This window comes from Plectropomus leopardus, chromosome 11 (assembly GCF_026936395.1).
Source record: "Plectropomus leopardus strain MGB_pleo_1.0 chromosome 11, ASM2693639v1, whole genome shotgun sequence".
Taxonomy (NCBI): Eukaryota; Metazoa; Chordata; class Actinopteri; order Perciformes; family Serranidae; genus Plectropomus; species Plectropomus leopardus.
Window position 1 is genome coordinate 20038464 of NC_142186.1, and position 24029 is coordinate 20062492.

Genomic DNA, 24029 nt, shown 5'->3' on the forward strand with positions numbered 1-24029 from the left:
TTAGATTCATTTGACACAGACCTGTTTCAAGCATCACTTCAAACCAAAATGCTCAACCTAATCTCTGACCTCCAGTTTCCTCTTTGCTACACGTTACACCAAATGCCAACTTCTCAACCGCCTGGGCCACCTCAACTCTGCCTTATGCATCATTCCCCAAGAGCAAGACTTCATCACTCACCCATCAAACGCCTCTCTCAGTCCATCACTCTGAGACTCCACTTCATTGAACCGTTCAAGCTGAACTCCATCTCTGGCTCAACCTTCTTGCTACATTACAGGACTACTTGTTGCTGTGATTTTTGAGAGTCTGGTCTGCTGTCAACACATCTGGACCATGCAGTTTTATGATCTGGACGTATGAAACTCAAACAGCTATGACTGGTCATATAAAAAAACATTTTGGATCTGTGTTTGTGGCCATACAGTCAGTTGTGAACTTTCAACTGCTGTTATGGGAAACTTTTACCAAGACAGGCTTAGAATCTGTTTTCTCAAGGATGTCCAACAACACTTTTACTCTCCTTTATTAAAATTCTACAAAACAGCTGCAGTATTATTTATTAATCCTTACACAAAAATAAGAAGGCTACAACTTTCAGTTCAGCTTTCACATTAAATTTCAAGGTTTGTGTGATGATTATCTGATTAAAATCATAAATGAAATTAACTTTGGTTATAGTTGGATGTAGTTAAGGTCAGTGATTCCAGTCCGTATTCCAAAATCCTTAAATATTTATAAATATTTGAAATTGCATTTGTTCTTTTGTTTTGTTTGTTTTCCAGAGTGAACTGTTTTACGCATAATTCAAAGCCATATAAAATATAAAATATAAAAAATTGAACATTGTCTGACTCACCAGCCATCTCTGAGCATACCGAGGCTGTACTTTTTCCATGAAAAGAATACTGAAATACCAGGGAACAGGGCAGAGCAGAGAAATGCATCCCAGTTGGATGGAAGACCAGCAGTGCATCTTGAAGCTAAGCTTTTGGAAGCAGCCACCCAGAAGTGGTGCCTGAAGCTAGAATTATTCTGCTTCACTCTCAGAGTCAATCTTAACTGTGGGGAATGGCCACTTTTGGCCTCCTTAAGCAGACTCAGCGTCTGACACCTGCTGCAGTCTTGAGTTACAGGTGCACGTTGTCCCCTCAGGGCATTAGTTAGCAGCTCAGACCTTCCAAACGCAAAGGCCTGACAGAGACAGGGATGAAGCGAATGGATGTCAAGAGTCATTTGATGGACTTTTGGTAGGGGAGGAGACATGTCATGAGATTCACGGGTGCTAAGAATTTTGTCACAGAGTGCACTTTGATAAGTCCTTGGAATCTTTGGAAGATATTTGTCAATAACGAGGAAATTTTTTTTTGCAACAGCACTGTGAATACTTCTCTCTTACTGTGTGATGATTTAAAAAAAAGTTATTCCATTACATCCTGGAAGTATGTAAGTGTTTGTCTTGAGATTTCTGTCAGAATGCAATCAGCAGAGCACTGTGACAAACTCAATACATTCAAAAGAACATATCGAAATGTGGAACCTTGAGAGAAACCTTGGCAGCTTTTTCCCTTGCCTGCCTTCACTGTGAGGAGCTTTTCACAGACAGCGTTAAGTGCTTCGGATTGAACACGAGGGCCATCATTCACTGACGCCTTCTGCCAGAGCCATTTTTCACCATCCTCTTTTGGGTACAGAGTCAAATTCTAAGCAGTGTTTTTAGAGTGTCAAAGCCCTGTGTCATGTCACTTCAAAGACAAAGGCCCAGAGAAGTCCTGGAGAAGTCAGATCCTCCACTATTATTCAGTCATTCGGAAGACAGTGCTGCGTTTCTGCTGTGGCAGGAGTTTTCTGAAAGCACTGGTCGGGAAAAAAAAATGAGGACACAGAACAAGATCAGTGAACAGCCTCTACTTTCCCAGAGAGGAGTTTTCCAAAGGTCACAGTGCCCATTCACACAGCCATTTACATTGATCAGCACTCTCCACAGTTGTTTATGCACCAGGAGTTTTGCCTGGAAACCCAGCCATAAATCAACCACAGACTGAATCCAACATCAAGAAAAATCTAAAAGCCCTTTTTCATAAGAACACAGTAACAATAGCTGCTGCAGGATTTTTTTCCCTAATGTATCTCTGTGTGTCGTTAGACTCCGTTTTGGTTTTTCCGTCCCCAAGTTTCGTTTTGCAGTTGATGTAGATCAAAGCACGGCACACAATTCACAAAGAATCAGGCTGTGAATCCCAACGGTCACTTTAAAGCACTGACAAAATAAATAAAGAAGGAAAGGAGATAAATTTGATTTGACATGTATTCAGTCAGTCTGTGTTTCAAAGTTGTGGAGCGATTTGTCTAATTAATATATCAATGTTCACTAGTTTAGCTGGGTTTAAGTGAATAATTACTGTAATGACTCAATCAGGTTTCACCCTCTGTTATGCTGTTGAGGCACTGATGTTGTGTCCTTTTTTTCCTCCCTCTGTGTACCTTCAGTTGTTTTCCCAGGATACTGGATATTAGACTTTCATGTGCACCACAGTCAGCTGAATATATACATAACACACACATAAGCCCATGAATATGGAAATTGTGCAAAACAGGTGGTGAATGACTAACAACAAAGTTAAATTTTTCCTGGTCCTATATGTAACAAAATAACCCAGTACCAGAGAATGTATCAAAGGATAATTCAGGCAATGCTCTTCTTATGATCATACTCGCATCATACTGTCATTACTTTCATTAGGCCTATATTTTTCTTATTGTTAACAAATTCTATGATCCCCCCCAAAAAAATACCCCCAAACAAAACCAAACTAGTAGTATTGCCCGTGTACCTGGCCTTATACAGCTTATTCTTATGCCATGCTCAGTCCCTCCAGGGTTTGACAATGTCCAGATTACAACATTTCACATGAAATCAACAGATCAGCATGAAATTTTGTCCAGTTACTGCAACTTTTATCAGTCATGGTAGTTTTTGGTGAGCTTAACCGATCATAAGTGGTCCCCATGTGACGTCTCTCAAAACTCACTTTTTGTTTCTGGCACGGATGAAAATGCAACCATGTGGGAATGTCTCACGTTTACCAACAAATACTGCGAAAGACCATGCAAGGCAATTCCCTGATGTTTTTTGCATGACAGCTGGGGTAAACTGTTTTGCACCATGTGCAATGTTGTGGTGGAACATTTTTGAAAGTCAGCAACACTTCTCTAGTGCAAAACACACCTGGAGAATGGCTGAAAAGTGTGGACAACAGACAAAAGAAATGACCATGAAATAGCTTTAAAGTATGATAATATAAAACTATAAAAAAAACATACCAGTGAGTCACACCATTGCATGGAGTGACTGTTAATTCTGTTAATCTTAGAGGAGGCAGTTGCTAACATGTTGCTAATGACACCCCAGAACGTCATCATGCTGTGCCGCACTGAACACGACTTTTTGTGGTGGCGAGGTAAATTCATGCGACCATAGTGTAGTTCCTTTATAGACTAAAATTTTTTCTTCTGACAATTGCCTTTAGGCGTCAAAAATCCGAAAGTAGTGTTTATTTGTGGAGATTATGTTGGTGAACAAAACGTGTATGTCTCACAAACAATTGTTCTCAACAAAGGTTATTTTCGGCAATATCCAAAATTCAATGTAAAAATTTTATAGGTCTTTAACGATGAAACCAGGGCGAAGCAAACTTCTACGTCGCCTAACAGAAATACATCATCCTTGTGGCACTCTATGGTGTCCTGAGCAGAGAATGAAGTCCCGCTACCTTTGTGTGTGTCATCATCCGAGCTTCTCTGTGGTTTGTTGTGGTAAACTGGCTACATGTTAGTGCATGTGTCCTTTGCACTGCACCCATACTGTGGTTACCTCTGAAATCAGGACAACATCATCACCAAAGCGTTGCCCCCACTCTCCAGTTCCCTCTCTGGTTAATACTGTTAGCACTTTTGTTGTTATTTAGCGCTGTTTATGGAATAACACAGTTAGCTGCTAGCCGCCGGTTCAGCCCTCCATGTTGCAAACAGTGTCCAGACAACTCATATGCTCTGAATTTATAGTTACTGAGACATTTCAGGTAGGACCCACTGAGACCAGCTCGTCTAGATGCCAAAATGCCCATCTATTTTAGAAAATGACTTTTTACCTTTTGTGTAACAAAACAAAACAAAACAAAACAAAAAAAAATTATAATCAAGGGACCCAGTTTTATGGACTGACATCTTCAATAGAAACAAATTGTCTAAGGGCAGATTAAGGAAGACAGATTTTGTTGATTTTGATCTTTCACAAAATTTGTTTACAATAAAAAAAAAGGTAATTCAAACACCTCCATTAGCCTTTTACTCAGCAATTTTTTACAATGAAAACCGTATTTTCCAGAGAAGGTGGCCTTTCTCTCTGAACAGGTGGCATACAGACATGATCGCAATGCCAAAATAGATTATCCTAAAGGTGATGCAAGTTTGCAAATGTATGATAATGAGATTCACACTGAGTTGCAAATGTGTTTGCTTCAGAAATGTCAGTGAACTACGTTACAACAACAGCTGCTGACCTGTCATGACAACTCTATCAAATGAGACAAAGCATCCTGTCTCAGCATCTATTTCAGTGCCACACTGTTTCATATCATTTGAGGAATGATATCACAGTTTAAAAAGTAGAACCTAAAACTTGGTTGAACTCTGATTAAATATGATCAATGTGTATTGAGCTGAGAAATATTGAGGGAGGTCAGAAGAGATGGAAGAAAAGGCTAGAGGGACAGAGAAAGAGATGATATCAGCGGAGTGATTGAGATGCAGAGCAACAGTGACGGACAAGTTGAGAAGCTGGGTGATGCGTCATTGATTGGCAGAGCCAGGGCAGATTCCACATCAGCACTCAGGGGTTCGATTCAAAGCGCATTGACAAATGTTCCCTCGCGCTTGGGAAGGAAAGGATGTGTTTAATTAATGTGCAAAACAAGCGATATATGTTCGAGGATTAAGCAGTGGCAGGGCAGAGGAGATGGGCGAAAATTGTGCCACAGACTGTAGCAGTGTCTACAATCAATACATTAATTACGCTAGCGTGTGATACTCACACAGAGATGTTGATGACAGTCCAACTTTGATTAATGATTTTACCGGGAATCAGTCCAAGCGCAAAGCAAATGGGCCAGAAGCGTGACATTAACAGCATAGCATATCCGGTGTACGATGGTTTAAATGTGTATTGATGGACCATGGTAAATGGGTTAAGAGACAGCCAGCAAAATGAACGGCAGCACCATAAACAATCAAACATTTAATTGTACATTCCATTCCACTTAGCAACTCGGTTGGCTGAAAATAATCAATTTTAAAAGCCAGTGAGTGTGAGTCTCAGGAGTGTAGAATATGTTTTGGGATAAATTCAATACACTGTAGACATAACACCATCATGTTGAAACTCTTAACACTTTAACGGTGCACTAAAATTATTGCATTTCTGAGACTCCCCTGTATCTTCCTTCGCCTCTCAGTTCCACCTCTTATTTTCCTCTTGTCTCTTCAAGCATTACAAACACAGCAGAATCCTTCTGAGAAAATATAGTATGGCACAGATTGATTATAGGTCTCTACTAATACATTAGAGACCGCCACATTGTACGGATGTTGCTGAGCGCTGAGGGGAAATGGATAAATCTACCGGTATATGCTTGTCTGATTGCACTGCACAGCCAGCTGACTGAAGCTTCTTTTTCAGCTGCACTTTTGCGAAAATCTGAATTAAATAATGTTGTTTTTTTTCTTATTTAATCTGCAAACTGCAACGTTTATACGTGATAATGAGTGTGTATGTTTTTGTAATCATCTCTGTCTGTCAATCCAAAAGCTGCTTATCAATTCTCTTTCATTTTTCTATCAATCAGACATCCTACACCGAAATACTTCAGGGGAAACATATTTCTAAGCAACAGCTCACTGAGACGACTATCAAAGAGACAGAATAAAATCACAACTCATTGGTGTGCAGGGCCATTTAGCTGCTTCTCTACAGTTAGAGGGTTAAGTTGAAAGAATCGATATCTGGCCTCTCCTGTACTTGTATGGTTGTTTGTTATACAATGACGCAGCACTGAAGCTAATGGTGCAAAACAAGCGAGTGCATGTTTAGTGTGCCTTTGTAGTGTTGATAGTCTGATTCATCATTCTGTCGATGTTTACAGATTGGAGTTTCAGGTCTACGAGCACTTTACACAGAAATTATCTCTTTGGTTGGATTAAACAGAGCTACGAGACATTTTTAAGCATTTTTAAGACTTTGACTTTCATGTTTTTGTCAGGGCCCCGAGAGGTAGTCACATAAGGCTTCTGTCGGAATATTTTAAACCAGTATTCTTAGTCCGAAAGACAGAATTTCTCAGTAAGCCATAAGCAGAAGTTAATATGATACTTACACATTGGGCAAGCTGTCCTTCTACTTTTAAACTTTCTCCACGTGTTGTTGCCAAGCTCTTGGCAGAACGAAGATTCATCCTTTTTCTCTGCTCATGAATCTTTTATTCTTACGTTCAAGGATTACACCAATGTTTTTCCGACCTTCAGCTCGTTTACTACATTTGATCTGAAAAGTTTGCTGCAGGAACATGATTGCATATGAGGGATCAGCCTCCAGATACAGACTCTAATCTATACTTGTACTTACTTTAGGTATTTTGCAGACATCTGTTGGATCTAAGGTAGTTTGGCTAGTTTTAACAAAAAAGGCTGACTGCAATAGCTGAGTTAAGTCTTTCATTTTGTGGTAGGAATCCTGACCTTTGTAACAAGTTTTTATTTTAACCCACACTATTGATATTTCCTTTTTTGTTCTCTTCACAACTGAATCTGTTCTGTAGCTCCAAACCTATCACCAGACAAAGATACCAGATGATGTGTGAAACCAGTTTTTGTATGTCCAATGCCACTGTTTTCAAAATTCTTGCTTTTGGCTTCTATGATGTACTTAACATAAGGAAAAAATGCTGGCACCACCACAGACACAAAGAATACTGAAGTGGACTGAGAGAGAAACCCTCCCTTTCTCTCGCTCTCTCAAACCTGGACCAAACTCAAATCAAACAGTAGGCAGTACTGAACAAATATTAACCAAGATTTTGTTACTCAGAAACATACTTTAGTGTACTATTTTGCTGTAATATGAGAATTTGTAAACAGGCAGGTACCATTCTGGTCCTCACCCTCAAAGCCCTTCATCATCTGCCCCCCCTTACGAGCCTCCTCTCCCCTTAACAACCCTCACAGCCCCTCAGATCCACCTCTGCCAGTCTCCTCTCCACCCATAAATCTATATTTTGGGGACAGAGCCTTCTCCAGGGCAGCTCCCAGGCTCTGGAACTCCTTCCCCCAAGAAATCAGTGACTCCGAGGTCCTCACCGTCTTTCAGTGCCGCCTCAAATCCCATCTCTTTTCCTCTGCCTATTCCTACCCCCTCTAACTGTTTCGTCCATTTCTTAGCTAAAATGTTTTTAGAAACATATTTTTTAGTGCACTGTTTTGCTGTAATATGAGTTAGTTAGAAAAAACTCGCTGGCATTACGTGTTTATTGGTCCCGGGCAGCGCAATTCATTCTGGTAGTTGTAGATTGTTTTTTTTATTTTTTTTTACCTCTTGAGCAAAATCAAACGCTACAGCCCTTTTTTTTCTGTGGCCATATAGCATCAGTTTGCATCTTTCTACAGTCTAGTTTTATGAAAAGCCCATCTTTCCAGCAGCAGAATACTTCTGTAAGTACTTTCAGAGCTAAAGCACTTATGACATATTTCATTTTGTGTGATTTCATGTAAAATTAATTACTCAGGGTTCTAGTTTTGGCCCATTATTGTTTACAGTGTTTTCAGTCTCAATTGCTGCTTGGCATATCTTTTCTTATCATATCTATCAAAGATCTTTGCAGGAACAGAGCTTGCACGCACACACACAAAGCAAACTGGACACAGGTTAGAGATACAACCATTTTCGTAACAACAGATACAAGACAAGCCCACAGTCGTCTCATCTGTTCTTTCCCTTAAGCTGTAGAAAATTGAATTTTAAACATTATCTCACTCTGTGATGTTCTGCTATTATTGCTACAAATGTGAGCTCAATTACATCCAGACTGATTCATTTCCAGTGTGGAATTTATACAGCAGAAGCCAGTGATACATACAGTAAAAATAATCAATTATACGACATGTCATATTCTTTAATAAATGTCAGGGTATTTTTCATAAACTGTGGCAGAGGATATAGTCATCATAGTCTCACAGCTGTTTCTTTTTTATAAATAGTTTTACAGGAAGACATCTCTTTGGGCCTCGGAGCATCACATAACTTGCATGTGCAGCGGGTGATTATGCCCACTCTGCCAAAATCACCACAGCTCAGCTCTGTCCCCGGGGGCATGCTTCTTTGGCTCTGCCCAGTTGACAAATGTGATTATTCTGCTGCCAGAGCAGCGCTGTGTCTGGGAGTGTTTGTGTAACTAAAATTACAATCTGTAGTATATGTAGGTCTTCTGTACATATGCTAATGAAGCAGTGAGAGTTCATAAATATTGTTGCTGCCTTCTACAAACACGTGTAGAAATGTGATTACAGCACGGCAGCTGTAAAAATCCAAGGTTTTCAAATGTTTACTTTTGTGATACATGTAAATAATGTGTAGATAGGAAACACTCTGTAGATAAAATTAATGCAGCGCATCATTATACTTTGACACAACATTCCTGATTGATTGGTAATCTATGTTCCCAGTTCTGTATATCAGTGCTGTGGTGATAATGCACTGCTGGCTGCCAACATAATATCTTATGCATGACACCGATTCTGCAGCACAGGATGCTTAGCAATGCCAGCCACATCCAATCAAGACATTGTTCCACAACTCTGCAGAGGTTACCAAGTAAGAGTACAGAGCAAAGGAGCCCCATTTGTAATGAGCCAGAGTGGAATGCAGAGCGGGATAGATGGAGAGCGAGATAGAGGAGGAGAAAAAGAGCAAAAGATGGAGCAGGATAGGACTGGATGAGGCTGTGAGAGCGGATTGCGTCAACGATAAGAGGTAGTGAAATCAATTCTGGACGAAATGAGAAAGATTGATCTGGGAGTAAAACAAAGAAAATAATGACAAGGGCACATGTGTGGGAGGAAGGAGGGAGTGAAAAGGAGGGAAAAGTGAAAAGATGACAGAAAAAGAGATATCACTTTTAGGTGACTGGGAGCCACAGGAGGAGGTGACAAACTGTCAAAATTGTAAAGGAGCACAAAAAAACTGCAAAACACTTTATGTGCCGCCATTTAATGTGTCAGTCAAGTAAGGGTTTATAATTTTCCAAAGCTTTTTATTTATTTATTAAAGTTTAGTCTCAGTTTGATGTTGATTTATATCTCTTTCTACTTTCATGTGAATTTTGAGATCTGAACCACTCCCATCATTTGTTAATTCTTTTGTTAATTTATTGATTCATTTTTTTCCATTTATCTGTTATAACTTACTAACTGGTAGTAAAATAATTTGTCCCCAGTGGTTGCTCGGATGAATGAGAAGGTTTACAGAGAAAGAAGCAGCATTATTCACTCGCCTCCTTTTGGCAGAGCTGTTGAACTGTGTGGGCTGCTTCATATGTTTGACACAGTGTGTCCTTGTTTGATTTTTAATTTTCTTAACGGTAGGAATCTTGGCGAGGCAATTAATGAAATCATTCTGAAAATACCCAGACGGCTAAATAGTTTATCATACTGAAATTAATACATTTTTTCAATAATGCATCATGTTTGATTATAATAACTGTTGATTTATTTATCATTATGAATCCTCAAAAGTTGTACATACCTTTTTTTCAATAAAATGAATGATTTATGGTCTACTCACACAAACCCACAAATATACTTTTTGACCTCAGCTGAAGGTCACACTGTTGGATTTGTGTGCTTTTGTGCATCAGCTAAATTCATTATTGCAAACGTTAGTACTGTCTTGTCAGTTTGTCTGTCTGTCTCCCTGGCCCTTGCTCTCTCTCCCTCCCTTATCCATTTCCTCTCTTTTTACACCTCAGGCAAAAAGCGAGGTTGCTATCCTCATTAACCTCCCTGCCTCTCTCTAGCTCACCTCAGGCCAGCCCCACCTTAAGCTGCACTCATTACTGCTGAATCAAGCTGTGGAGACGGAGAGCGAAGCTGTGGAAGCAGGGAAAGTAAGACGGGGGACAGAGAAATACTCGGCTGGAGAGGGAAGACTGTCATAATGGGTGACAGCGATGGAAATAAAAAGGGCAGCGAGACAACAACTGGAAACAAAAAATAAAATCAAAGAAAGGCAGAGATAAGGAATGATTTGCTTTTAGTGCGGTTAAATGAAAAAAGGACAAAAGAGACAGAGAGAGACGGACGACGGGGGCAGAGAATCCATTAGGGCGCTCGGGAGTGGCTGAGATGATGTGTGAGCCAGTCATAAGCAGACATGCTCAAAGCTTAAAACTATGGCACTTGGCATGGTTATCCATGATAGATATCTACCTTTGATACCAGTTATTCATCAATGCCACATTTCTGTTGGCTGCAAGACTACAAATTCAGGCTCAGAGCAAAGTGTTTCACGGCCTCTCCTGTAAGGATTTTAACTGGACTAATCCAAACCAAACCCTGCTGCTGCTGCTGCCTTATGGCTGAGTCAGAGTTCAATAATTCCCACAAATGTATCATTGATTAATGAGTTGCTACTTAAAGTGCAACATTTATGGATACAAATGGATGCAAAAGTAGTCTTGATGATAATGAAGCATGCTATTTTTTCTTCCAACCAGTGAAAAGTTTTTTTGCTGCCCATTTGTTTCAAGATCTATGAGATATCTGGATGATTAATGGCACGAGGAATGCTCTTGAAGTACTATCATTAAGAAGTTTTTAATTAGTAGGGGATGGTTCGCGGAGTGAGACGCAGCACTTATTCTCGGACTGAGGGAAAACGACAGAGCTCAGCAGCAAAGGCCTCCTCAGTGCCAGAAGGCAACCAGCGGACGCTAACTAAGGCACTGATGTGACATGAAACACGACCGGCCGATCCGACATCACGAATAAAGTAATTACACTGATGTTTTTTTTTTGTATGATTGTACTTCAATAGCCCATGTCAGTGACTCGCATCTAGAAAGTCAGTGTTGCAGTGCAGTGATGGAAAAATTTGATGGAGTGGCGAATTAAAATGAATGGAAAATGGCAGTTGCATTTCGAAAGCCATAAAACAGAGAGAGGGAGAGAGAGAGAGAGACAGAGAGAGAGAGAGAGAGAGAGACAGAGAGAGAGAGACAGAGTACGTTAGGCAGCAGACATGATTAAATTCTATCATCTATTACAGCTCGGCTCGTGGCTTTGATCTGGCTTCAAGGCCGCACTCCCTGACGCGCTCAGGCTCTATTCGCTTCTTAAAAGGTGACTCTCCCCGCACTGTGTTTCATCACTCATTTACTATCCATCATTCTCCGCCTTCGGGGAAACACATCCATGTATATATATGCCTGCGTACACTTATCCACACACTCATCCTTTGGTTAAAGTAATTAGCAGCGTTGGCCACGATGGAGTACAGCATTTACATTTTGACCCTCAAAGGGAGAAGCCTTCAGTTTTTCTTTTTGTTTTTCTTCTTCTTCTCCATTTCCTCCATCTCTTGGCAGGCTCTCTTTTTCGTCTCCTCTTCAGATTCAGATGCAGTTCCTCAATTTCAAGGTACTTTACAAGCGTGGCGTGTTGCGGCGGCAGCAATCATCAGTGAAAACAATTGTGTGCTTAAAGTGGATGTAACAACATCAACTTGTGAGGCGCTAACAGCAAGTGTTGTATCAGCGGTGGAAATGAGCCAGATTAATAGCTCATGGTTAATAAATCAATTAGAAATGTGACTCCTGTTCCTTTTTCTCTCAGTTTGGAAAGTTTGCGGAGCATGAAAAGCAATTTAGGTGCAACAGGTGGAGCTTTAGTGTCGATCGACCTCTGTCATCTTCCTCTGACTCACCACTCCCTTCTCATCTTCTCCATGTCGATCAAACATCCTCACCACCATCCCCCTATACCCTTTTCACCACTGATCCAACTATCAATCTCCATCCATAATCCCCTACATGAATCTCCTATCCAATTCTCCTCGCCTTCCATCTGCAGTCCTCCATTTCTCCGGGAGCAGGGGGAGCTCACACGACAATTTCCTCTCCAGCTTCTCCCCGTCTTCCCCTTCCTTGTTCCTTATATTCCTCGCCCTCCTCCCAATCTCTCTGCTTCCTTGCACCTCTTGGGATAACATAACTCAGAGGGCAGGCTTTTCGAGACTCTCCCTCCGTCCCTCTCTCCTTCAATCCTTCTCAGTGGGGTTCTCTGAGGGACAATGATTACAACCAAGTCACTGCCGCTTCTGCCATGCCAATTAATGTGTGGGGCTTAAAGATGGAGCAAGGGGAGAGAGGGAAAAAGTGCCCATGCCCGCATCTCCATACATTACCATACTAAACAGTCTGGTGGGGCGTCTCAGCGCGACTGGTAGCTCTACAGCAGACACTTCAGGGACAGGTTCCCCCAGCCAGACGCACTCCAAGTCAGACATGTTTGCATAAACTGCCCCGCTCTTCAAACAAGCTCGGCAAGGTGTCCTTCCGTGTTTGTCCTTACCGTCAAGGTGCCAACATCTGACATTATAGTACAGGGTCTGCTTTATACTCTATTAATTGGGTGTGAAATTACTGTCATTTCAGCCCATGCTCTCAAGGTGTCTCGGTGACTCTGACTGCAGGTGATAGGCTCAGGCGTATACCCTTACTGAGTAGAAGCTGATACAAACATATGCACACATATGCTACGGTGCATCTCACAGAATTTTAAAAAGCTTGGTGCAAAAGCGTGGCTAAGCTACGATCCATCAAACTAACCTATGCGCTCCTCCTCCTGATGAAAAATGAGGCACTCATTGGCAATGTGGCCAGTCAATCACACCCCAGAATGCATCCTGACCCCATCAGGCTTCAAACAACCCTGATAACTGTGACTCTAAGATTTCATCTCTTACACAAGGCAGCAAAAGGTATTTAATAATGACTCTGTCTTTGCTATGACTGCACAATGAGCAAGAGCTTGTTATCTCTGTACAAGGCCGACTACAAGAAAGTGGTCACTCACCAAAGTCATAAAAAATGGAGATGATGATAAGACATTTTTGCAAAAACGATTGGATTTATTAAGTCAGAAATTAGTTACAATAACGGGTTGCGGCATCTGTAAAAACATTCACGTAGAAGGAAATTAAAGACTGAAGGTAAATTCAAAAAAGGTCTACAAAAGGTCAGAGCTTTGAGATGACTACTCTAATTAGTGTTACTGCCGAAGAAGATGAGGTCTTCCTCTCCAGAAACCAGTCTTGTGCTCTTGTGTGAGCAAAAGGGCCTGAAAAAGCTCAGCCAAAAGTAATTCGGGACCATTTTCTTTTTCCAGACCTAAGAAGCTGCCCTGTCCATTGCATAACATAATTTCCTGTTTTACAGAGCCAACTGTCTTTTGCATTGCTTTGCTTTCAGTCAACATTTTAAATGACTTAACAAGAACACACATTCATTTCAAGCCTTAAACACGTACCTTCCTCCTTCTGTCTACATGCCTTCACTTGCTATCTTTACTTTTTTTCCCCCCTTTTCTTCTCTATTTGCTTATTCTACCAATATATGTTTTCCTCCCACATGTAGTCTGAAATGTGTGTCCACTATCCATCTCTGTAAGTCGACTTAGTGAGTCTCTGCAGGCCTTCCATATCTCCATGTTTTTTCTCTGCAGTGTTGCCTTCAGGGACAAAATCAGACACCGAGACAATAATGCTTTTAGATCAAAAAAGTAATTGAACAAAATAAATCGATGGAAATTTGAAAACATTGCAGCAGACTTAACAGCCAAGATGATTTTAAACTAAGCAGCCAGAAGATATAAAGAGATAATAACTTGCTCCAGTCCATTCCTGTTTATTCCAGCCCTTAGCTGATAATATAAATCTATTCAATACATAATAATTTATTTTTGTCACTCCAACATGAGATAGCAACCATTTTGAAAAAAAAGGCCACACACTCTAAAAAGAGAATCTGTGGCACAAAATTGGGGCCAGGCATGGTGGAATTTGTGGGGGAGAGAAGATGACAATATGACATGTTTTTAAAGACATGCCATTAACACTATTTGGCCGTGTCGCTTGTCTCCTGTTTACTATTTCTAATCACACTGCTTCACCTTAAGGACACACACCAAACAAACATTAAACTAGCGGCTAAAGTCGACAGTTGCGTTACCTAACGGAACCTGTGTCGAAGCCAAAAAGTTGCACCTGAACACACGGCAAAGACTACAGCCAACGGCCAACTAACACGTATGTTCCGCGCCAGCGTGACAGGGAATAACTCTCCATGCCAGCGGGCAGGTCTAGTCACTATTTGTCATGCAAACTGGAAGACATCTGACAACACAGCCTGATGTTGAAATGTTTGTTTCGATCTCACCCGCCCCTTGACTTCAGTTGTTTGTTTGCTCTCCTCACTTCTGTTTCTCTTCACATGCACTGAGCTGAACTGCCAATCAGAATGATTTCACTTCTCTGGGTTGGACGCCAATTCAATATGGTGAATTGGCTGAAATAAAGCAAACAAGGGCCGGCATGGGTCAACAAGTGCCAACAATGCAGGACACACCACAAAAACTGAGCCGACAGATGCTCACTGACGGCCCAACATTGACCAACGGCTGACCTCCTGCTTGGTGTGTCAGGGCCCTTAAACCTTTCAGACAAATGCTGATAATCCTTGTGACAGCTTGTCATGTTTAAGCCAAAAACAAACAAATTCATTAATTTTTGTGCAACCTGCCGTTTTGAAGCCTTGAGTTCGGCATTTACACCATTGCTGTTTTTTTAATATTGAGTCAGAAGTGAACAAATTAGGATAGAGGTTGAGGCTGTGGAGGAGCAAGGGGTGGATCTGACTCACAGTGTGTAGTGACGCATGTCACTCAAGCAGGCCCCCCTGTTAAAAATTCGTAACTTGGGCCTAAAAATGACCCCTTTACAGTTTTAATGAACAGGGAAGTTTGCTGTACTGTACCAGGCTATAAACATGTCTATTTCTACTGTAAAGTTCGGCATTTTAACTTGTGGGTCTATGAGGATCGACTAGAGCTAGCCTCAATTGGTCATTCAGTGAGCTGCAGTTTTTGGCACTTCCACATTGGTTTAATGTTTAGCCTTGGAGGTTGCAGTTTATTCATAGTAAAAATCTTTACTGTGAATTTAGCCTGGTTCGTTTTAGTTGAAGTTAATATACATGAGCTCCACCATCTTGACCTCCAGCAACTTTTTGTTACACTGTGCTGTTTTAGTGCGAAACTACAGCCTACCGAAATCTTTATGAAAGCTTGAAGATAAAGCTTAGTCTGTGGCACTTGATGCTCCAGCATTTGTGTGGCTTTCAAACAGACAGGTTTTACCTACGGCCTATTTTTTATACCAACATCATAGTAACGTTAACATCACATCTTAAGAAAAAGAATCGCATCTTTTTTTTGTCTCTGTTTAAACAAAGTCACTCACTTTCCCCTCAGAAGGTCTAGAGCCTAAGTATATTTTGGCTTCACCATCAGCATTGTTTTGGCACAGAAAATAAACTATATACTGTTGAGAACCACCGTAATTAATACAACAGACACTCGAAATATGCGCCTACACGGGAGCCTGTCGTCTACAGAAAGTGCTGCATGTGTAAATTAGTTTTTTGCCTTTAATTGCAAATGCAAAATGCAGCACCTTTTCCTTATGCTGATGCATGTCAGTCTTCCCAAAATTAAGAAACATTCCTGTGTCTTCTTCTCAGTCCGCTCCCACACTACTCAGAATGTCATACAGAAAGATGGGGGCAGCTGAGGTCTGAGGGTAATTGGCTTTGTAAAATCTGAGTCAAAATGCAAATTTATGTCAACATTTTCGCATGTGCTTCTACTTTTTATTGAATAACTTGGAACAACTGAGTACAAACAAACTGCAACTTGTGACAGGTCTATAAATAATATCTGGGAGTTGACAGAACCCCAGCTGAATTACTGATTGCAATCATGAATACCATTAATGAAGCTCCGCACTGCATATACAGTATCTGTTGTTTGGATCACAGTTTTTAGTGTCATGCAGAGGCAATGTTTCTATGCTAATGTGAAAGCTGTACAATAACTGTCCTGCGGCATTCCAGTGCAAATACTGTATGTCCAAACCAAGAGGAGGAGGACATGCTGATTAGAGAAACAGTGTGGCGCACTGTGCGAGGCTTAATTGTTTTGTACAAACAATAGTATATAGTTAAGGGTGTATAAGCCATGTTGAATTGAGTTTTCCCTCAGGCAAAAGACTAGACCTATTCTCTTTATTCAATTACTTGTATTATCTTTATATTGATGTTCTCAGTAGCTCTTTTTACACATAGCTTGTGCTGAAAAGTCCCTTTATTATGCCCCCTTTTCATCTTTACACAGCACCAAATGACGGCGGCATCATTCTGCTCCAATGCATGATTTTAGACAGCATGTCGGCATTGCGGAATCAAAAGTGATGTTACAGGCGTGACATGAAACACAACAGCATCAGCCTCTAATGTGACATAAAACCTACTGTCATTGTTTTCTCAATTTGCTGACATTTGCGGCTGCTCTTCTTCTTTTTTGAGTTAACTACTAACTGCTACCAGCTGCTTTTTAAATCTCCTACAGATACACACACTAAACACATAACATTTCATCGAAACATCGCATCTGTCCTGCCCTTGGTCCCATCCTGCTTGCTATCTTGTTTATACAGACACAGATTTGGCCCACACATCCCTTAATAGAAAGATAACTGTCCTCCCATTCCGCAATTATAACTTATATACAGAATGGCGAGGCGACATAACTGCACGATATTACTGCCTTGAACAGGCAGTGTAAAGGGGGATACTGTTTGCTGCAGCTGATTTACATAAAAACTGGGACTATCTATCTATCTATCTATCATCTGCAGTATTCATAAATCATACATGTTGCATCAGTAAGAAGTCAAAAGTCAGAAGAAACATTGGATCATTAGTTTGAAATAACAGCCTAATGAGCCAGTGGTTAACACCATGAACATGACTGGCTCCAGGTTCCCTCCAGTGTGTCAAATCTAATTAATAGTGAATACTAAGTATTTACAAACAAATCACACAATGTTAGTAACTAATGCTGGGCTTTGATTAGCGACTCATTAATCAGTCCAGGGTTTTCTTGCTCGTTTATCGCTCTCCATCTTTCATCATGAGGCAGATATGCAGTAAATCCTCAACTGTATTTATTTTAATTCTGTCCAAAAACTGTAAATCATAAAATGGTGCTTTGTTACCCATGCACTCAGCAGTAATAAAGCATTAATTGGTTATTTGGGAATAGAGAAACAAGTGTATTAGTCAAATAGAACAATACATCAGCTAAAAGGAAAATGAAATAATCATGTCAAGCATAAAGTAAATATTGCAAGGGATGGAGCCAATGGGCGCTGCATGAGCTGCATGCTGCATGAGCAGCATGTTGTGTGTTTTTTGACCGAGGAGGTCCGCTGATGATGCAATATGAATGTAACAAAGGGCCAAATGTTAGGGAAGTATTCATAAATATAGCAATCAATTTTTTTTAGGAGTTTCAAAGCTTCCTGTGTAGTAGTCGGCGTCTGCCTCTGCTTTCATGCAAGATGATTATCTCACCACGTGAAAGGCCTTTTAAAGAAAATTAGATCCTCACTATAAGCAACGGCTTCTTACTTTTAGTACCAGATGCAACACATAGATGAAGAGAACATGTTTTTAAATGGCTCATTAGTACTTCTGTATAAATATAAAGTGTCTTCCTGCATGGGTTTATGTCGCCTGCCATTAAGTCAACAATGTGATTAAGTCAGATGGGGTGCTTTCTGCAGTGCTGCTACTGGCTGCTCTAACACCAGGGGTGTGTCTAGGTAATGGCCTGGGGTGGCCTGGGGTGGGGTCCCATAATGATTTGCAATCTGCCCAGTCAGTTTTGGACTGTTTGACCAGTAAACTGAATGGTTCTTTGAAGGTGCAATTTAGTCTTAAATCTGAGAGGCAGTAATGTGCCAGAGTAGTGTTTAGCTTGACTAATTTTACATACAAATAAATTGATACAACTGCTAAAATGTATATTCATTTTAAATTTTGGTACCTGATTTTGTTGGCACTTTATACTTGCTATTTTACTATTTGCTTTTGGAGGAGCAAATTCTTTAATAAAGTATGGAAGCTTTGCTTAGGATTTGTGTGGTGCCACTCTGTTGCAATTGGTGGGTCTATTTATTTTTTAAACTAAACAATAAACAGGAAGGTAAAACACTGCAATTTTTGTGATTTAAGTATGTACGCATAGTGCAGACAAAAATGGTAATTTAAAGCTATGCCAATGTGTGTGCCCATAGCAGTGCTCAAACTCCATGTCACCCCTGCATAAGTCAGGGCCCCACTTGCCCCCCCCCCCAAAAAAAGTCTGGATATGCCACTGCAACAGTCCACCCAGTGTTACCACAACTTCTTTGCATGTGGGCAATTTTCTCACTTCCTCTTTACAGGCTTTACCGTCTCTGGTCTGACAGTGTTCACTTTCAGCAATTGAGCAACATCTGCTTATCAGCAGCACAACCTGTCATTCTACCTCGTTCTGTTTTCATTTATCGTCTCCAAAACCCATGCGCCGGAGCCCATATGGCTCCACCTGCCCCTAACTCACCCCCCCACCTCTGTCCCTGTAGTTATTATGCCCGCCTGTCCCCCTGTGGACTGTTTTCTCCGAGTACTGCAGCAACATCGAACTGGCTATAAATCACATTGCATTATCACCGCGCCGTGCTTCGCCTCGCGCTCTGCCCGCCCACCGCGCGCCTCCGATTGGCCGGCGGAGCTCCTCGGGCCGGCCTCTGCGAGCGGGACATCGGTGCAATCGTAAATCCCGCCTCCTTCCTTGGGGCCGGTGATTGGGAGAAAGGGGCTCTCCTTGAACTGTCAATCATGCTCTTTCTTGTGCGCCTCGAATTCACTGCTGCTCCCTGCGACGCGCTGAGTGCGGAGCGACGAGACGCGCTGCATACCAACAGAGACATACGGGAGCAGGCTAATTAAGCTCAAGTGGCGGCTGGTCAGGACGCACAGACCTCTATCCTGTTCTCTGGCAAAAAAAACCAAACAAACAACCATAGCACTGTCAAGTCATTGGACAGTTTAAACTCCTCCTTTTTCGTCTCATGTGTCTTCTGAAATATTTTCTTGCAAGGCATTGAGAGACAAACTAAGTGTCTGGGATATTTGTTTTTTTTTTTCTTTGCTGTGATATTTTTCTGCTTGACAGAGTCTACACAGGAGAACAGCTCTCTTCGCATCTCTGTCCGACGCGGGTCATCAAAAGGAAAAGTCAACTGGATGATGTTTTCGTCCAGTCACATGTAGAAGCGTTGGACTATTGCTGTTGACATTCATCCATTGGGTCGTTTTATTATTTTTTTTAAATACACAGATTCCCCGCAACGGTACCGTACAGGAGGAATACCAAGGCATTTGGCTGCAAAAACAAGCAGAAAATCAATCACAACTCCATCATGGGCTGCCCACTCTTGCGGAACGCGTTTGCTGGTTTGATGCTGGTTCTGCTGTCGAAAGGTAAGTTCTTACCATCTACTTTCGCTATGTGCTTGTGCTGCTGCGCCTCTACGCATGTATCTTCGCCTTTCATTTTCCTGAAAACGGTTGTGGAGGTGAATACTAATGATGAGGGGGAGGGTGGTGGTGGTGGTGTGCGTGTGTGTGTGTGTGTGTGTGTGTGTGTGTGGGGGGGGGGTCTACCTGCCTGTGAATCACGCGTGTCTGCTGTACTGCGCTCCAGCTTCCCATTTGCTCACACGGAGATAAATGAAGAGAGAGATGCTGTGTGTGCGCGTGTGAGTGTGTGCACGCGTCTTTGTGCGTGCACGAGTGCGTGCGTGCGAGCGCAGCGCCAGGTTCATCTCCAAGCCAACCTCGTGGTTCAGTGTAAGCAACGAGTGATGCATGTTAAGATGTTTACTATGGAGAAAAAAATAGATCCCCAGTTTTCTGTGAACATTCCTTTACGTGACTTGAATGGCCTGGTATCCCACGCTCACGACGCACCACCAGTGCGAAGAGGAGGGGGGTGGGATGGGGGTGTCGTTGGTGTTGGTGGGGGGGGTTAAGTACAGATAGAAGCAATGCAGAGAGACTCAGGAGGGAAAGACAGTATTTTGTTCTCTGTCTTCAAAACCAAGGTCGAGAGAGAGAGACGGGGAGATAAATGCAGAAGGATGGACAGTTGGGGGGCTGAGGGGGTCAAACATGCACTGGGTGGTGAAGTCTATATTTCCTCTTTCATCACTGGCGTAAAACATCTTCCCCAAAGCTCAACAAAGGAGGAAAACACACTTCATTCATCTGCTCTTTTACAGTGTCGAGATAACGGACACCAGCAGATTCAGATTCTAAACTGCTTCATTATGAATAACACAAGCAGACAGTGTTGTTATGTTGTTGTCGTCCACAGGGAACGCTGACCAGGGAGTATTTAAAATCCTCCTGCATTTTTCATCATGTCATCCCCCTAATACTCTCACCATGCTATGGGATGTCCCACTGTATATTAGTTGTGCATGGCATTCACTCTCTAATTTTCCCTTTCCCATCTGAACACACATACACAAATACACACACCTGGCTCAATTAGTCCTGCCTTCATCCTGTGGGAAATCAGTATATAAATAAATTACTCTGGCCCCTTAATAACAATAATTGATGTGTCAGTGCAATAAGATGTGAGGTTAACAACGTGCAGATGCAGACGGGCTATAGCCTCCTGCTCCTGAGCTCCTTGTGGGCAGGAGAGCCCAGCTGGTCATGGTTGGCTTGCCACAGCAAGCCCCTTCTCCACACCAGGCAGAGAGCAGACGGACAGCCCTGCAGGACGTGCACACAGCACACAAACACAATGGGCTCAGCACCACACAAACCAACCCTGCAACCACTGAGTCTCATTTCAGCCCTCAGCCCTCTGAATTTGTAACCTGTGGGGTTTTTTTGGCAATGTGAAGGTGTGACCAATCACGTACACTACAGTTGAGGAATGATTGGATATTGACGTGAGTTGTGCACATTACAGCACATGCGAATGAGATTCATCTCAGAGAGGGATCCCTCCTGCTGCTCAGAGTTGCTGTGGGTCCACAACACGTTTGTATTTTAAGCATGGAAAGCATGCATTATAAAGGAAGTACATGACTGTTAAAAGGGCACCGTCCGCTGCGTGATAAATCATGCAGCAGTGAAATAATCCTTTGTATCGGTGTCTCTAAGAGTCAGGCCAGTGTGGTCTGTGGTCGCTTTAATGCTTCACCACCATTGTTTAGCAGATTGTCTGAGTTATTGTTGCCCGCTTAATGATGAATATGACAAATTCCCCTGAATGGCTGTACAGGATTTTGAGTACCTGAGGATGTTTCTTCCTGTTGACGGTGATTATCACTCATTTAGCCACTTCACATTATGCACAACAAATAATTATTAAGAGAGAGCACCATTTTATCTTTCATACCCCTCAGAAGCAGATAGTAAAATGTGTTTGCAGACCTGTACAATGCCAGCCAGGTTGAAAAAGGGCTTTGTCTTTTCTGCAAAACACAATTAGGCTATTCAAAGGTTTCCTACTGGCTTGGCGTGTGAATGTACAAACCACTCCATGGGCACGATGGCCAGCTCCTGGCATGCTGTCATGCCTCTTCCCTTCAACATTTATTCTCCCTTTTCTTTCACTTGAAATGTTTGAGAGCCATTACGCTAGAAAGGTGGATGGCCAGGTGCCCGCTCTTACATACAGTGAAATATCTATGTATTTCTGGCACACAAGCTGTCTGCAATTAACCGAAACCTGTTTCATCTATGAGACCAGACACTGCGAGGCTTATGGAATATTAAGGCTGTGAATGTATCCACACACACATCCCCACAAAATTAAACAATTTACCCTCCGCTCAAAGGATTTCTGTTGTGACAGAAACCTGCAAGATCTGATAATGAGAATAATGCCGTCATTGATTCAGTGAAAAATGAAGATGACAAGAGAAATTGCCTCTGCTTACGGGGCTACATATATCACAGCAGAGGACGTTTAAGGTTATATATCAAGGGATTTTATTTTAATGCCACACGTAGACATTTAAAAATCAGATTTCTGCCCGACAGATATCCTTAACGCATTTATTTCAGGAAATCCAGCTTTCACACTGTACATGCATGTCACTAATGTTCAAACAGTCCAACAGATGGATCTTCCCACCAACATGCACTGCTGTGATGGAGGTTCTGGTAAGAGGAAGTGTACAAGGCAGGAACACAGGTGAAAACAGGTGGGGTCGCATTGTAGCTCGCCATCCTTCTTGTTTGAGCAACATATGGGGGCCAAGTGGGGTCAATGCGCATTGCACATGTTAGCAAGTAGCTACCCTCTTTCGTCTCGCCCCCTCACACACACACACACAAACACAGACACACACACCACACACACACACACCACACACACACACGCGCGCGCATACAGGCACACACACTCGACTGGATCACCAGTCTTGGCTTGGAGATGAAGAGAAGGGAGATGCCAGCATCAACAGATGCCTTGCGCTCCTATTCTGGAGGGGACTCTGCTTTTTCTCCCTGCCTTTGAAATCCATGGTTTTCTGTGTGCTGTTGTTCTCCATGTTTGGCTTAGAAATGCTCTGCCATTTTGGCAGGTTTTATTTATCTGCAAGTGTTGGAGTGAGAGGGCCTGGATTTTGTCTCGAGGGCCTCGGGGGACAAGGGTTGGAGGTTTAACCAGCCTGGAGTGGGTCTGTGGTCTGATTTTTTTCCCCTTGGGTGTGACTTTTTCTATTTCTCTTGCCGCTCTGTGGTGGCCTGTGGAGCTGTGCGTCCAGCACCTTCCACTGAATCTGTTCCTCGCACATAATGGAGACAAGGTAGTACCTGGAGAAAATCTAGCTGTGTTTTGACCTTGGACTGGCAGAGACAGGTGCTGTGATGGAAAAGGAATTGGTAAGTTTGGTGTTTTATGGAAACTTCATTTTAATTAACCACAGAGATTTAATATCTCAAAATGAAAACACGTTGCCACACTGATAAAGGATGGCCTAATAAGGCATGGTATACTGGTGAAGAGTCGTGAGACATGTTTTAATTTAGATTTATTTTAAGAATCTTCCAGTGTTCTTGGAGAAGCAACGTTTGAAAGAGCTGTGGGTAAAGGCATCAGAGGGTGCAAACAATTTAAAGTTTTTTTTGTAATTTTGAAAATGTAGTTCTTGAAAGGAGTCAAATACTGAAGATTTGTCATATTATCACTACATTTATCTGACTTAAACGAGCGGGGCGCTGGATTTAGCAGCATCTAGCAGTGGGGATTGCAGATTGCAACCAGCTGAACTCCAGGTTACAATCCCCTTAGTGTTCATAGTTACGGAGGTTTTAACCGGCAGCTGAATTACTGGCAGATGTATCTTTCCCTCCAAAGAGAACACGGCAGGTGATTTAAGCTGATGAAAACACAGAAGAAAGCAGTTTCGCATTAATAATCAGTGTTTTCCTGATGCTGAAATGTCTATCCCAGCACAAGATCCAGACGTTCAGGTTTTAACCAGAAGCTGAATTATATGTCGAAGTTTTTTTCTCTCAAAACAAACAGATCCACTGATTTAAACCAGTTAAAAAAAATTAAAAAATAACACTGAATAAAGCAGTTTCACGTCACAAATAAGTATTTCTCTGATGCTGTTTGGCTCATTGCAAAGGGGCCGCTAACTACGGTTCCCAATGTGGATACACGAATGGCTCTATACAGCCAGTGTTTGGTTTGTCTGTTCTGGGCTACTGTAGAAACATGG

The 24029-nt window shown here is 41.9% G+C and overlaps 1 protein-coding gene and 1 long non-coding RNA gene across 2 annotated transcripts in view; one reads left to right on the forward strand and one right to left on the reverse strand.

The window, feature by feature from the left end:
- LOC148188249 (uncharacterized) overlaps nucleotides 1–24029 on the reverse strand; it is a 158244-nt gene that overhangs the window by 17482 nt on the left and 116733 nt on the right. The gene's annotated exons all lie outside the window — the stretch shown is intronic.
- Nucleotides 19133–24029, forward strand: part of iglon5 (IgLON family member 5) — a 118550-nt gene continuing 113653 nt past the window's right edge. Inside the window, exon 1 of the mRNA XM_042490323.2 lies at nucleotides 19133–19752. Within this exon, the coding sequence (XP_042346257.1) occupies nucleotides 19692–19752 (61 nt within the window). The 5' untranslated portion in view covers nucleotides 19133–19691. The remainder of the gene's footprint in view (nucleotides 19753–24029) is intronic.